The 15,281-nt window shown below is 42.9% G+C and overlaps 1 protein-coding gene across 1 annotated transcript in view; it reads right to left on the bottom strand.

The window, feature by feature from the left end:
• The window catches only part of TBCD (tubulin folding cofactor D), a 181,426-nt gene that overhangs the window by 156,015 nt on the left and 10,130 nt on the right, over positions 1 to 15,281 (bottom strand). The window contains exons 3-6 of the mRNA XM_007456808.1: positions 8,079 to 8,176; positions 7,013 to 7,114; positions 5,608 to 5,754; positions 3,405 to 3,460 (exon numbers count right to left, since the gene is read on the bottom strand). Coding sequence (XP_007456870.1) covers positions 3,405 to 3,460; positions 5,608 to 5,754; positions 7,013 to 7,114; positions 8,079 to 8,176 — 403 coding nt within the window. The remainder of the gene's footprint in view (positions 1 to 3,404; positions 3,461 to 5,607; positions 5,755 to 7,012; positions 7,115 to 8,078; positions 8,177 to 15,281) is intronic.

Below are 15,281 nucleotides of genomic sequence, written 5' to 3' on the forward strand. Positions count from 1 at the left end.
AAAAAAAAAAAAAAAAAAAAAAAACAGTGGAATCTAAAGGAGCCATTTAATCAACGGTAACGTGAAATTAAGTGAAAAAGCAGGTGCTAACTCAAAGAGACTGTGCTGTGCAAACTCCATACAATAACAGCACAGAAAAACACCAAAAAAATACAACACATGTATTGTGTATTATAATTATAAACGTGTGGGGTTTTCCTAATTTTCTATGTTCCAAAATTTCCAACTTTTCTACTTGGAGCATACCTTGATTTTACAGTTAGATTAAAAATATATTTTTAAAATTAATGTAATCAGTAAGAATAAAGGCATATCTTTCCATTGAAGAGTTTCTGTAAAATAACACTCATATCCACACGTCTTGGCGTAAATGTAACATCAAAGTTACAGAAAATGCAGCTGATGTTTAAAGGTTCCAGTTAGTGAAAGGAAATAGGTGCGGCTCCAGAACTGCACATGGTAAGAGGAAGCAATCAAAGCTGACAGCAGAGAGAGTAAGACAGGCAGCTCCCTCGTGAAATATCAGAAAACAGATGCCAGTGGGGACAAAGGCCACATGTGACCACCCTTCACACCCAGGGCCTCACTGTTAACAACCCACCAAAAAGAAAGAAATATGCGAGCCAGAACCCACCCGTGAGGTGGGTTACTCAGAGCAGCTCTAGGACCTGAGGGCATCTGCCCTCTCTAGAACTGAGGAAAACTGGCTGCACCTACAACCTGGCAAACCAGCAGGAGCTGGGTGGAAAACAGGCCTCAACCTCACGAACACTTGCTCGTCTGACCACTAGATGGCAGGGGAGCATCCCTCCAGCAGTGGACAGGCAGCCAGGGTCTCCAGCTGCCACCTTTCTGGAGGATATCAGGGAGGGAAGAAGGGTTTAGGGTTTCACCTCCCCCACCCCACAGGTACAATACTCCACCAGGTCAAGCTCAGCAGAACTCCACCAAACCCTCAGTACTGCTGGTAATAAAAGATAATAAACAATAAAGATGTTTCATTTAACAAATTTAGTAAACATTTGTAAGATCACATGCAGTGTTGCTAAACATGGGGAAAAGGAGACTTCCAACTGGCTCAACCTTTCCAGTAGCTGCATTTAAAACCCCTAGAATGTTCATTCCGCTTCTAGGAATTCATTCCTAAGAACCAATCAGAAATCAAACAAACTCATACAAAAGATCAAACTTGTGGTTACCAGAGGCAGGGGTGGGGAAGGGGGAACTGGAGGAAGGCAGTCAAAAAGGTACCAATTTCCAGCTGTAAGATAAATAAGTACTAGGTCTGTAACGTACACCATGATAAATATATTGAACACTGCTGTATGTTATCCATGAAAGCTGTTGAGAGTAAATCCTGGGGGGAGAGGTAATAAAGGGGTATGGGGAAAAGGGATTATTATGAGATTATATGAAATCATGTGTGTGAAACTTTTGAAAATTGTAAAGCAGTTTAGAATTTAAAGAATCTTTCATTCAATTTAAAAAAAGGAGAGTAAATCCTAAGGGTTGTCATCCCAAGGGAAAAAATATTTTTCTGTATCTTTAATTTTGTATCTATATAAGAGATGATGGATGTTCACTAAGCCTACTGTGATAATCATCTTATGATGTATGTAAGTCAAATCATCATGCTGTACACCTTAAACTTGTACAGTGCTGGATGTCAATTATATCTCAATAAAATTGTTAAGGGGGACTTCCCTGGTGGCACAGTGGTTAAGAATCCGCCTTGCCAGTGCAGGGGACACGGGTTCGACCCCTGGTCTGGGAAGATCCCACATGCTGCGGAGCAACTAAACCCGTGTGCCACAACTACTGAGCCCGTGCATCACAACTACTGAAGCCCACAGGCCTAGAGCCCATGCTCTACAGCAAGAGAAGCCACCACAATGAGAAGCCCACGCACCGCAACAATGAGTAGCCCCCGCTCGCCGCAAAACTAGAGAAAAGCCTGCGCACAGCAACGAAGACTCAATGCAGCCAAAAATAAATATATACAAAAAATAAAAAAAATAAAATAAAAACTGGAAGGAGAAAATACAGCCCATCAGAACAGTACAAAGTTTCATGTAGAGTGCCCCAGGCGGCGCTAATTTTACTAACAAAAAGTCCACACGTACAGTGGGGTTGGAGGAAGAATAGATTACACCATAATTGTATCTGGAAGACTGACCAAAGCTCCAGGCCTGCCAGCCAGCACCTGAAACAACCCTGCAAGTGTACCCATGGGCCACAGACCAACATGCCCATGGGCAGTAGGGGACAAAGGACAGAGCAGTTACATCTCTGGGGATGACAGTACATGTGAGTTTTATTTTGTACTTTTTTACTTTTCTTTATTTTCCTGAACACACATGATTACTTTCACAGAAAGAAAGCCACGCTATTCCAGTCCTTGTCAAAACCATGAGAAGCCTCTGTCAGTGAGTTTCTCCTCCCCCAGGGTAAGCATCGCAGGCGAGCTCAGGTGTTTCCTTCCTCACTCCTAAAATCAGCTTCTCGCATTTAGGCTCTGCCCTCTGGTTTAGCCAGTACTTTCACAAATACCTCACCAATGCCCCCAACTGCCCCATAAATCAAGCATGTGTCTTCCCCCCTTGTCCAAGGTCACGGCTACACACCTAAGAGAAGGTGACCCTGAAGGAGGCGTTGCCCTGTTTTCCTGATCAAAACATCCAAAAGCTTTTAGAGCCAATTTTTAACTTTCACAAGTGTAGAGGGGAAAAAAAGCCAAATTTTCTAACTCGTTTATGCTATACACATACTTTAAATCACATGTCATGAAGAAGATTAATTTAGAAAAACTGCTTTCTTGCATTCTCACATTTCATGAAACAAGTCTACTCAGCTTTCACGTGTGTCTTTGGCACTTTTTTGGAGACTCCAGGCCCTGCTGCCTAGGTCACCTTACCCAGCTCATCAGATAAACCCATCTTTGCCTGTTTCAGGCACAGCCTGTTGTTTTTAGTTAACACGGGATGTTTGGGGATTTTTATCCCAAGCCACAATGACGCAATCACAGCCCATGATCTCCACAAACCATGGTGTGGACTGCTTTCTAAGTGACTTAGAAAGGCTCTTCTAACTGCCACCCCACCCCCCCAGAGGGGAGGCCTGGCCCCGGCGAAACTGCTACACCTGTTCTAAATCTGCACTCCCTTGACGGACCCACGAGCTCCTAAGCCAGTGTCAGGTGACCCTGAGCCCCTAACCAGCACTGTCAGTGGTCACATCAGGTTCAGAGGTTTCCTGCACCCAAACAGCGTTGGGTTCCCTCAAGGAAAGCACCAGAGTCCTCAGGACAGCAAAGACTTCCCCAAGCCTATCATCCCAGCATCCTCTCTGATGACAACAGACACACACAGTAACACATACAGTAAACCTTCTCAGAAAGCACTTACTTGGACACCAGGACAGCAGCTGCGTCTTGGGCCTTGTCGCTGACGACCAGGTAGGACTACAAGGAAGCGTAAAGGACAGGCACCATTAAACACACGATGTAGGCCTCAGGGACCCACTCAGCCATCTGGTCCCACACTCAGCAGCTCCACAAGAGCCCAGGCTCACGGACAGAGACCAAATTCCAAAGCTGCAGGAACCACTCATAACGTGAATTCAGGGCTGCAGCTGCCACATGTGTGCTCACCCTCAGGGAAGTGCCCAATCCTCATACAGCATGTGGCTACACCCTTTGAATCCCACATTTGCAAAAGCAGCAGAAAAGTGAAGAGTGTATGTTGTTACCCAGAGTGTGCACGGAACACTCCTGGAACCCACCAGCACTCTGGCATTCACAGCAGCTAGGAGGCCCGCTCACACAGGAGGGCCAAAGTTTAACACAATAATTACACCTTAAGAGGTTTCCATTTCTCATCTCAACTGTTTTCCAAATGATACACTTAAAAGATCTATTTTCTAGAGGACAAATTGTTAGAAATTAGGTCCTCTCCCCAGGCAATCCCACTTAGGAGACAAGCACCCAAAGGGTTAATGGAACACAGCTAGAAACAAACTACCTATCTAAAAAAGACTATTTTAGAAATGAAGATACAGTGGAGCACCTTATCCCTTAAAGACTCTGAGGGAGACATTTACTTACTGACACAAGACATTCAGACAGTCCTGCTCAGGGGAAAAGCAGGTCCCAGAACAGCAGGACACCAGGGGCCCTAGTACATAGGGGCCGCGCAGAGCACTGTGAAGAACGGGCAGGGATCCAAACCCTAGGTTCAAATTTAGACCACCGCACGTGAGAAAGTGAGCGGGCTAAGTCACGTATTTTTACACCTGTTGCCTCTTCAGTAAAATGAGGATAAAAACAGTGAACTGGCTCATTAAGTAGGATGAAAGGAGTTAATGTATGAAAAAGCCTTTAGTGGGATTGCCTGGGGAGTGTCTGGTGCACAGCAGGTGCTCAAAGAAGCTTAGTATAAGTAAGTGTCAGGGTCAGGTTCTAAGATGGGCCCTGGTCCTTCCCACCAGTGCCCACGTCCCGTGTAATCCCTCCCACGCGGCTGGAGGACACGCTGACTTGCTTCTAACCAAGAGAATTCGGCAGGGGGTGGGATGTCATTTCCATGATTGGGTCACACATGAGTGTGACATACATCTTGCTACAGCCCCTGCCCCTTGCTGGCTTTCACAGAAGAAGCTGCCGTCATTGGGGGCGCAGGGTGGGTTCCGAGTGGCAAACAGCCAGCAAAGCACTGAAGCCCTTGGCCAAAACCCTCGAGATCTGACTCCTGCGATGACCATGAGAGCTTAGAAGCGACCTGCCCCCAGGTGAGCTCTGCCTGCAGCCTGGGGAGAGCTCGAAGGACAAGGCGCAGCGAAGCCACAGCCAGATTCCTGACCCACAGAAACTGTGAGATGATGAATGTGTGCTGTGTTAAACCACTCAAGTTCAGGGTAATATTTTCCACAGCAAAAGATAATACAATAATCTATGTCTACCCACATAATATCTGTATCAGGAGAAGTTTGAAAAAGAACACAAGAGTTATCTCTAGGTATTTGAGAGATTTCACCTTAATATTTTTCCTGCTTCTTTTTATTTTCTGATTTTCCTACAACGATCATGTATTATTTACGTAATGTTAAAAATTAAATTTTAAATGGACCTTTAATTTATCTTACCATTACCCCCTGAAACCTCTTCTAAGCTATCATCACAGTATCTGCACTGGGCTTCCCTGGTGGCGCAGTGGTTGGGAGTCCGCCTGCCAATGCAGGGGACGCAGGTTCGTGCCCCGGTCCGGGAGGATCCCACATGCTGCGGAGCATGAGCCCTGGCTGCTGAGCCTGCATGTCCGGAGCCTGTGCTCCGCAATGGGAGAGGCCACATCGGTGAGAGGCCCGCGTACCGCAAAAAAAAAAAAAAAAAAAAAAAGTATCTACAGAGAAAATGAGATTTGCTAGTAATTCATCCTGACCCCTTTAGGAATTATCAGTTTCATGGTAAGTTATGAAATGGAATTTCACTTCACTGAAAAACAGTAACAATGGCTGAAGAAATAAACAAATGTCACAAGTGTACCTAATTAAGCCCTAATGGCATGAGAAAGGACACTGGTCAGCGGCTCATTACTTCACAGCCACACTCACCTCTGCTATCTGGAGGATACGGTCCATGGTGGACACTCGCTCTTGCCCAGGCTGATTGTGGAGGTTGCCGTCAAGGCGTGAAAAATCAAACGGGATCAGGCAGGTCACGGAGAGCCACAGGAGGAGAATGTAGCGGGTCTCCCAGGTCTACAGGGCCAAGTCAAAGCAACATAACTCCTGTGCAAGGGCATCCACGCAGTCCTGCTACCCCCTTCCGCTCAGCGCCCACCCAGGCCTCCAAACGCCAGGGCCTCGGAGCCAGGCTGCAGAGCACCACACCCCACCACATGCCCTGGGGCATGCAGCCAAGAGAAACAGCAAAAGGAACAAAGAAAAATCATAACATGTCAGTCTAATGGCTTCTCATCACTGGCACCCTTCAGCGTGCAATCAGCTGTTCAAGAAAATGGAAAACAGAGAAAAAGATTAAAAAAACATAAGACTTAAGAATAAAGAAAAAATGCTCAACTTCCAGTCACAGAGGAGTCAATAAAACAAGATTCTGCTTTGGTCCCAGACTCCTCATCAGAGGCATGAGAAGCAGAGGAGAGCAGGGCACATGCACAGCAAGACAATTCCCTGAGTTTGCAGTTACAACCTGAGTGCCCTTCTGAATGTGTCCTGTGCCCAAGAGCGCTCCCCAGCACGCTGGACTGCAACGTTGGCCACTGGCGGGCATCTGGGAAGCTGGTTTTCGGGGAACGTTCCCACCATTCCCTAACTGATGAGGGTCACTCTGTGCCCAGGCCGTTTGTACAAACCATGTGGCTTATGCTGAACACCTGCTTTCCTTCTGGGTTTTAGTATGTGCCTGGCGGAGTACCCACATGACCAGCCCACACAGAAATTGTGGGTGCCGGCCCCTACGACCTTCCTGGTGGACAACACCTCATACGTGTTCTCACAACTTGGTGCTGTGGAATCACAAGTGCCTTGCATGACCCAACACGGAGACGACTCCAGAAGCTCACTCCTGGTTTCCTCTGGACTTGGCCCCATGTGCCTTCTCCCTCTGCTGATTTTGCTGTAGTAAATCATAGCCATAAGGATGACTACATGCCAATTCTTGTAGTGATCCTAGGAAATCACTGGACTTGGGGTGGTCTTGGGGACCCCCAACATAGTTCTATTTTAAGTTAAAAAATTTCAGATGATGATATAGTTATCATCACACTGTATGGAGGTTTACTGTTTTCTTTGTAAAGAGGATTTTTTTAATAAAATAATTTAAAGTAACATACATAAAAAGAGAAAGCCAAAGGAAAAAATGAAGAGAGAGGGAATGACACAAAATAGTATAAGATAAAACTGAAGGAAACAGGAAAGGAAGCTGCCAGTGCAGGAGCAGGGAAAACCAGGGAATAAGTCGGGGGGACAGGAAGAGGAGGCAGAAAGGGACACTCACTTCATGGTCTTTAGGATTCTGATCTGTAAACATATCTAAAACAGGGTGCACATCAGCTACTTCGTGTGGAAATAAACGAAGAAATGTTTTATATCCTCGAACCTATCAAATAAAGACATGAGTTATTATATAACTAGAAAATAAAGTAGCAAAATTATTTTTTTCTCTATTACCAAAAATCACCACCTATGCCACCCAATGATCAAAGAGAATTACATCACATTACAGTGATACAACTTAGTAAGACTAAACAATAAGAAAGCTACCTTTACTTCTTAAATCATTTCATAAATATGTTGTCCCAATTTGACCAACCAATCTTGGTTCATCAGAAATATAGCTATGTTACAAACTAACAAGTTTTGCTTCTACCTTGATTATGAGGAATAAGTCCTCGGGAACCCAAAAGGTCCCAAATTCATTAAGGCTTCCATGAAACGCGGTGGCACTACACCTTCAGGAGAGACCCTGCATTCGACTGAGGGCAAGGAGTATGCACACAGGCCTCCCTCCACCACAAAGCAGGCCCCACAGAAGCAAAACCCCAGCCGAGATGGCCAAGTCTCTCCCATGGTATGTATGAGCCAGCACACACATCACCTGGGAGCCTGTAAGAATGCAGAATATCAGCCCTCACAGCAGACCCACTTACTCAGAATCTGCATCATAAAAAGATCCCTGAAAAGCCATCTGCACATCCACATCTGAGAAGCACTTCCACTTCCAAGTTTATTTCCTTTTTCCTCGTAAGAAACTTTTCTCAGTTACTCACATATATATACGTATATATGTATATATATCCTCTCCATCCCTTTCTGGCTAGCTGGTGCTTGATCCATTCAAATACAAGACGCAGAAAACAATGCTGAAAAGCACTGTTCCAGCCAAAGGGTCCCCTGGATCACTAACATCTGATCTCCAGCACATGGTAAAAAGAGAAAGCATGAAACCCACAACTTTTCTATGAGAACAATCTTTCCTGAGAGATACCATTTTGGAAGGTACTTCTGGACCGAGTATATTAAGAAAGTGTTCTGTCAGCTACAAAGTGGTATGTAAATATTACCTTGGTGATGATGTAAAGATATTTAAAAGCCAGATGTACGAGGTCAGCCGGAGATTTCTTATCTTGCACAAATTCCAACAATAAGTTCATCATCCATTCTAGGGAAAAACATATATAAAATATTTCCTGTTAAACATCAACATGACATTAAAACAAAATGCCAAAAGAAAAAAGGGCTATTTAGAAATATAAGAATGGTTTAATATTAGTAAATCTATATAATCCAAAGTATCAATAGAGCAAAAGAAAAAAAAACACTTTCATCTTCAGTTTCTAAAAGGGCATTAGAGTTAATACAACATTCATTACTGCTTTTAAAACGTAAGGAAAATTTCTTATTTTTTATTATTATTCTATATCAAATCAATATCTAATACCATGCTTTACAGAAAATACCTCTACAACTACTATGACCTAGTAACAATCTGGTTCTAACCAACGTAATAAGACAGAAGAAAAAGGATTTCCACTTCCAGTTATACAGGAATAATTGATATGGAACTGCCTTACCACCAACAACAATTAGAGAACAGGACAATTATATTTTCAGACACTGGAACAACAGGCAGCACATGGTAACAAACCAACTGCAATCTACAGCCACTCAGGCCGTCCACCAGAAAGTAATTTTTAGAACCCAGTGCAGAGAGGGGGGACTCAAGCATAGCAAAGACTGGAGTTCCAGGAGGCTGAGTCAGCTGAAATTTGTAGGGCAGCATGCCAGAAGAAGCTAAGCAGAGAATGAGCTCTGGAAGTCTGCAGAGGTCCCCTCGAATCTTTGGGTGAATCTTCACAGGCCCGATGGTTAGTCCACTAGGGTGGGTAAGAACTGCCAGGAAGCACTAAGGCAGAGTTCCCATAGCTCATATAGGGCTGGCATTCAAATTCCACAAGGCCAGATTGCAGAGTCCTTGTTGAGCACCCAGAGGACCCAGCAGACATTCCAGAAATGTCTCTCCTCAGTATTAACACTAAATTAGAGAAAAACAAGAGAAAAAGCTATACCTGCCCTAACAAACCTTAAAGGATATACATGATATACAATTAACTAAACTGTCTTGCCAAACTTCAACACTTTAAAGACAAAAAACTTAAACCCAACAACATAACAATCACAATGTCCATGATCCACTAAAAATTTACTAGACATATAACTAAAACTGCTGTGACCTCTAACAGAAGGAAAATCAGTCAACAGAAATGATGAGGGACTTCCCCGGTGGCGCAGTGGTTGAGAATCCATCTGACGATGCAGGGGACATGGGTTCAATCCCTGGCCCAGGAAGATCCCACATGCCACGGAAACAAAGCCTGTGCACCACAACTACTGAGCCTGTGCTCTAGAGCCCGTGAGCCACAACTACTGAGCCCACATGCCACAACTACTGAAGCCCACGTGCCTAGAGCCCGTGCTCCACAACAAGAGAAGCCACCACAATGAGAAGCCCGCACACCACAACGAAGAGTAGCCCCCACTCGCTGCAACTAAAGAAAGCCTGCGTGCAGCAAAGAAGACCCAACACAGCCGAAAAAATAAGTAAAAAAAATAATAAATTTGGGCTTCCCTGGTGGCACAGTGGTTGAGAGTCCACCTGCCGATGCAGGGGACACGGGTTCGGGCCTCGGTCCAGGAAGATCCCACATGCCGCGGAGTGGCTGGGCCCGTGAGCCATGGCTGCTGAGTCTGCACATCCCGAGCCTGTGCTCCGCAACGGGAAAGACCACAATGGTGAGAGGCCCGCATACCACAAAAAATAAATAAGTAAATAAATAAATTTATAAAAAAAAAAGAAATGACCAGAAATGACAATGATGATATAATTACTAGATATAAACTTTAAATACTACAAAATATCCTCAAGGATGTAAAAGAAAACATGAACAATATACAGCACGCAGACTTCTTAGTTGCAGCATGCAACTAAGATAGATATTTAAAAAACAGAAGATATGTAAAAAACAAACAACTTCAAGAGCTGGAAAATAAGATCTGAAATGAAAATTTAAGTGGGATTAATAGTAGATTAGATACTGCAGAAGAAAAGATCAGAGAACGTGAAGACACAGTAATAAAAACTTCTACCCTAAGGGGAAAAAGGAAGTAAACAACTAAACAGCCTCAGCAACACTGCCAGTATCAAGTGTATCCGCAGATGTGTGACCGGAGTCCAAGGGGGAGAGGATGGAGGCAAGGGCAAAATTACCTCAAGAAATAAGAGGCAAAAAATTTTCAAATCTGATAAAAACTATAAACCTATCAATCCAAAAGTTTCAGCAAACTCAAAGCAGGACAAAAAGGAAAAAAAACACACCATGGCATGTCATAATCAAATTGTTGAAAACCAGCAGTAAAAAGAAAATTCTAAAAGCAGCCAGAGAAAAAAGTACACACTACACAGAGGAATAGCGATGAGTAAGGACAGACTTCCCGGGACTTCCCTGGTGGTGCAGTGGTTAAGAATCTACCTTCCAATGCAGCAGATGCAGGTTCGATCCCTGGTTGGGGAACTAAGATTCCACATGCCGCAGGGCAGCTAAGCCTGCATGCCACAACTAGAGATCCCACGCGCCACAACTACTGAGCCCATGCGCCACAACTAGAGAGAAGCCCATATGTGGCAACAAAAGATCCCACATGCCACAACGAAGATCTCGCATGCCACAACTAACACCTGACACAGCCAAATAAATAAATATTGAAAAAACAAAGAACCAATCAGAACCAATCAAGCCATATCTTTTAAAATGCAGAAAGAAAAAACTGTCAACCCAGAATTCTATAACCAGCAATGTATCTTTCAAAAATGCAAGTGAAAAAAAAAAAGTGCAAGTGAAGGGACTTCCCTGGTGGTCCAGTGGGTAAGACTCCGTGCTCCCATTGCAGGGGGTCCAGGTTTGATCCCTGGTCAGGGAACAAGATCCTACATGCTGCAACTAAGAGTTTGCATGCCTCAACTAAAGACCCAGCATGCCACAACTAAGAAGTCCAAATGCCACAACTAAAAAAAAAAAAAGAAAGAAAGAAAAAGATCCCATATGCCACAACTAAGAAGTGGCGCAGCATAAATAATGTTTTTTTAAAATGCAAGTGAAGCAAACTATCAAACAAAAGCTGAAAGAATTCACCAGTAGATTTACACTAGAAGAAATGTTAAATTCTTGAAGCAGAAAATAACTACCAGACAGAAAACTACAATCTACAGAAAGCAAAGAATAAAAATGGAAATAGTAAAACATTAAAGACTTTTTTCTCATTTTTAAATTTCCTTGGAAAATAACTGCGTTTAAAGTAAAAACAATACACTGTAAGGTTACAACATACACAGAGGCAAGATGTATGACAAGTTGACGGGAGACGGGAGTCCTGCTATGAGGCTCTCACGTTATACACGAAACAGGGTAACATCATGTGAAGGTAGACTATGATACATATTGAGGACACATATTGTAAATCCTAGAGTGATCACTAAAAATATAAAACAAAGGAACAGCTAATGAGATGACAGTGGAAACAAAATCAAATACCAAAAAATGCTAAATTAATACAAAAGAAGGTAGGCAAAAAAGTAAAGAAGAAACAAAACACAGATGGGACAAATACTAAGCAAAGAGCAAGAATTGAGAGCTACATTAAATTACCTAAACACTACAATTAAAAGGCAAGGATTACCAAATTGAATTTTAAAAATAGGAAGACCCGACTACATTCTCCCTACATGAAATGCGCTTTAAAAATAAAAATGTAGCTAGTTAAATGTAAAAGGGATGGACTTCCCTGGTGGTGCAGTGGTTAAGAATCCATCTGCCAATACAGGGGACACAGGTTCAAGCCCTGGTCCAGGAAGATCCACATGCCGCGGAGCAACTAAGCCCATGCGCCACAACTACTGAGCCTGTGCTCTAGAGCCCATGAGCCACAGCTACTGAGCCCATGTGTCACAGCTACTGAAGCCTCCACGCCTAGAGCCCATGCTCCGCAACAAGAGAAGCCACTGCAGTAAGAAGCCCACGCACCGCAACAAAGAGCAGACCCCGCTCGCCACAACTAGAGAAAGCCCGCGCATAGCAACAAAGACCCCACGCAGACAAAAATAAATAAATTTATTTAAAAAAAAAAAAAGTAAAAGGGAGAAGAAAGATACACCAAGCAATCACTAACTATAAGGAAGCTGGAGAGGCCACATCAATATCAGACAAAATAGACTTCAGAACAAGGACTATTACAGAGATAAAGAGAACTTTTTTTGGGGGGGCCGTGCCACTCAGTTTTCGGGATCTTAGTTCCCTGACCAGAGATTGAACCCGGGCGCCCTGCAGTGGAAGCACAGAATCCTAACCACTGGACAGCAAGGGAGTTCCCAAAGAAGACATTTTATAATGATATAAGGATCAATTCATCATGAAGACTTAACCATCCTACAAGAGCATACATGAAATTAAAGAACTTCAAGATAAAGCAAAAACTGAGAGAACTGAAAGGAGGAAGAGACAAATCTATAGAGCTGAAGATTTCAATACTCCTCTCCCAAGAATTGATAGAACTGAAAAGAAAATCAGTAAGGACATAAAAGACCCAAATAACACTACGGACCACCTTATTTAAATGACATTTATAGGGTTTCCCTGGTGGCGCAGTGGTTGAGAGTCCGCCTGCTGACGCAGTGGACGCGGGTTTGTGCCCTGGTCTGGGAGGATTCCCTATGCCACGGAGCGGCTGAGCCCGTGAGCCATGGCCGCTGAGCCTGCGCATCTGGAGCCTGTGCTCCGCAATGGGAAAGGCCACAACAGTGAGAGGCCTGCGTACCAGAAAAAAAAAAAAAAAGACATTTATAGAGCATTCCAACCAAAAGCAGAAAGACATTCTTCTCAAGTACACATGGAATTCTGAACAAAACAGAACCATATGCTGGGCTACAAGTCTTAATAACTGTAAAAGGTTGCAATTTGCACCTAGGAAATGCAGAGTAAAACTACAATGAGATACCACTACACACCCACTAAAATGACTAAAATCAGGAAGACTGACAAGACTAAGTGCTGTTGAGGATGAAGGGCACCTGGAATTCTCATAGATTGTTGCTGGCAATGTAAAATGGTACATACAACCTTTACGAAAACATGGCATGTTGGCAGTTTATCATAAAACCCACCTTTACTATACACCCAGCAATTCCACTCTTACATAGAAATGAAAACATACATCCACCCAAACAATTGTCTGCGAACATTCATAGTAGCACTAGTAACAGCCCAAAGCTGGAAACAACCCAAAAGCCCATCAAGAGGTGAAAGAATAAAGTATGGTTCAACAGAAAAGGAACAAACTGCTGGTACACATGCAACAACACGGATGAGTCTCAGAAATACTATTTCAACAGAAGAAACCAGAGAGTAAGTAGAACACTGGTTGCCCAGGGCCAGGGTGGGGGTCTTGACTGCAAAGGGACATGAACTGACTTCTTGGGGTGCTGGAAATGTTTTACACCTTAACAGTAGGTAAGGTGCATACATCTGTCAAAGCTCAAACTGTATACTTAAAATGGGTGTGTTTTGGGGGCTTCCCTGGTGGTGCAGTGGTTGAGAGTCTGCCTACCAATGCAGGGGACGCAGGTTCGTGCCCCTGTCTAGCAGGATTCCACATGCCGCGGAGCGGCTGGGCCCGTGAGCCATGGCCGCGCAGCCTGCCCGTCAGGAGCCTGTGCTCCGCAAAGGGAGAGGCCACAACAGTGAGAGAGAGGCCCGCGTACCGCAAAAAAACAAAAACAAAAACAAACAAACAATTAAAAAAAGGGTGTGTTTTATTGTACGTAAATTATATCTCAATAAAGTTAACTCTTAAAAAAATTTTAAAGGAAGAATGAAAAGGTATATACCATGAATAAAGAGATCAAGTTAACATTATTTAAAAACCATATAATTACCTTTTTAGAAAACTCAAAAGAAACTGAAAAAGTAGTGAAGTATTCCATTACACACTAAACCTTGAAAACATTATGCTGAGTTAAAGACACTAGTCACAAAAGACCGTATATTGCCTGATTCCACTATATGAAATGCACAGAATACACAAATCCACAGAGACAGATCGTGGTTACCAGGGACTGGACGGAGAGGGAATAGAAAGTGACCGCTGATGATGAGTATGAGTTTCTTTTTGGAGTGATGGAAATGGTCAGGAATTAGTGGTGATGGATGCACAACTCTGTGATATACTAAAAAACAAGTATACATTTAAAAGGGTAAACTCTATGGTATGTAAAAAAAATTTTTTTTTTTTTTTTTTTGCTGTGCCATGCAGCTTGCAGGATTTTAGTTCCCTAACCAGGAATTGAACCCAGGCCCACTGAAGTGAAAGCACAGGTCCTAACCACTGGACCGCCAGGGAATTCCCTATGGTATATAAATTATATCACAATAAAGCTGTTATTTTCTAAAATATGTGTGTACACATACATTCCATGGCAGTGTTGCCGTTTACAAAATAAGTATACAAAGTATACTTTCACTGTACACCAGCAAAAATCAGTTAGAAAATATAACAGACAGTTTCACAAGCGTAATAAAAGATAAAAAACATACTTAGAAATAAACCTAAAAAAATGTTCCCAGGAATCACCTAAAGAAAATTACCACACTTTACTGAGAAACACAAAAGATGTGAATAATTTAGAGACACAATACTGTGTTCTTAGAGAGGAAAATTCAATCTTGTAAAGATGTCGAATCTCCCTACATGAATTTGTGGATTTAATAGAATTTCAAAAGAATTTTCCGGGGGTGATAAAATAATTCTGAAGTACATCTGCATTAATGAAAGGGCAAGACAACAGTGAGAAAAGTAAGAAGGTCGATTTCTGACAAAACAAATTACAATGCAATTAATGCAAACCAAAACGACAAGGATAAAAGAGCATAGAGCTAGATTAAGGGAACAGAACAGAAAGGCTAGAAACAAAGGCCAATATATGTGAGTATTTAACACACATTTACAATGGCATTTCACACTAGGGTTGGGGGTAGCCTGCTGGACCGTTCAACAAATGAGGCTCACAATAGGAATACGAAAAATAAACTTCTAAAGCAAACTACCAAAGGCCAAACACAAAAGAAGAGACTGATAGTTGACAATATACATATATTTTAAAATTGAGTACACAAAATATACTATGCAATATTAAAAGGAAAAAGCAAACATCATGAAGT

The sequence above is a fragment of the Lipotes vexillifer genome, unplaced genomic scaffold (genome assembly GCF_000442215.2).
Source record: "Lipotes vexillifer unplaced genomic scaffold, Lipotes_vexillifer_v1.1 scaffold299, whole genome shotgun sequence".
In the NCBI taxonomy this organism is placed as follows: domain Eukaryota; kingdom Metazoa; phylum Chordata; class Mammalia; order Artiodactyla; family Lipotidae; genus Lipotes; species Lipotes vexillifer.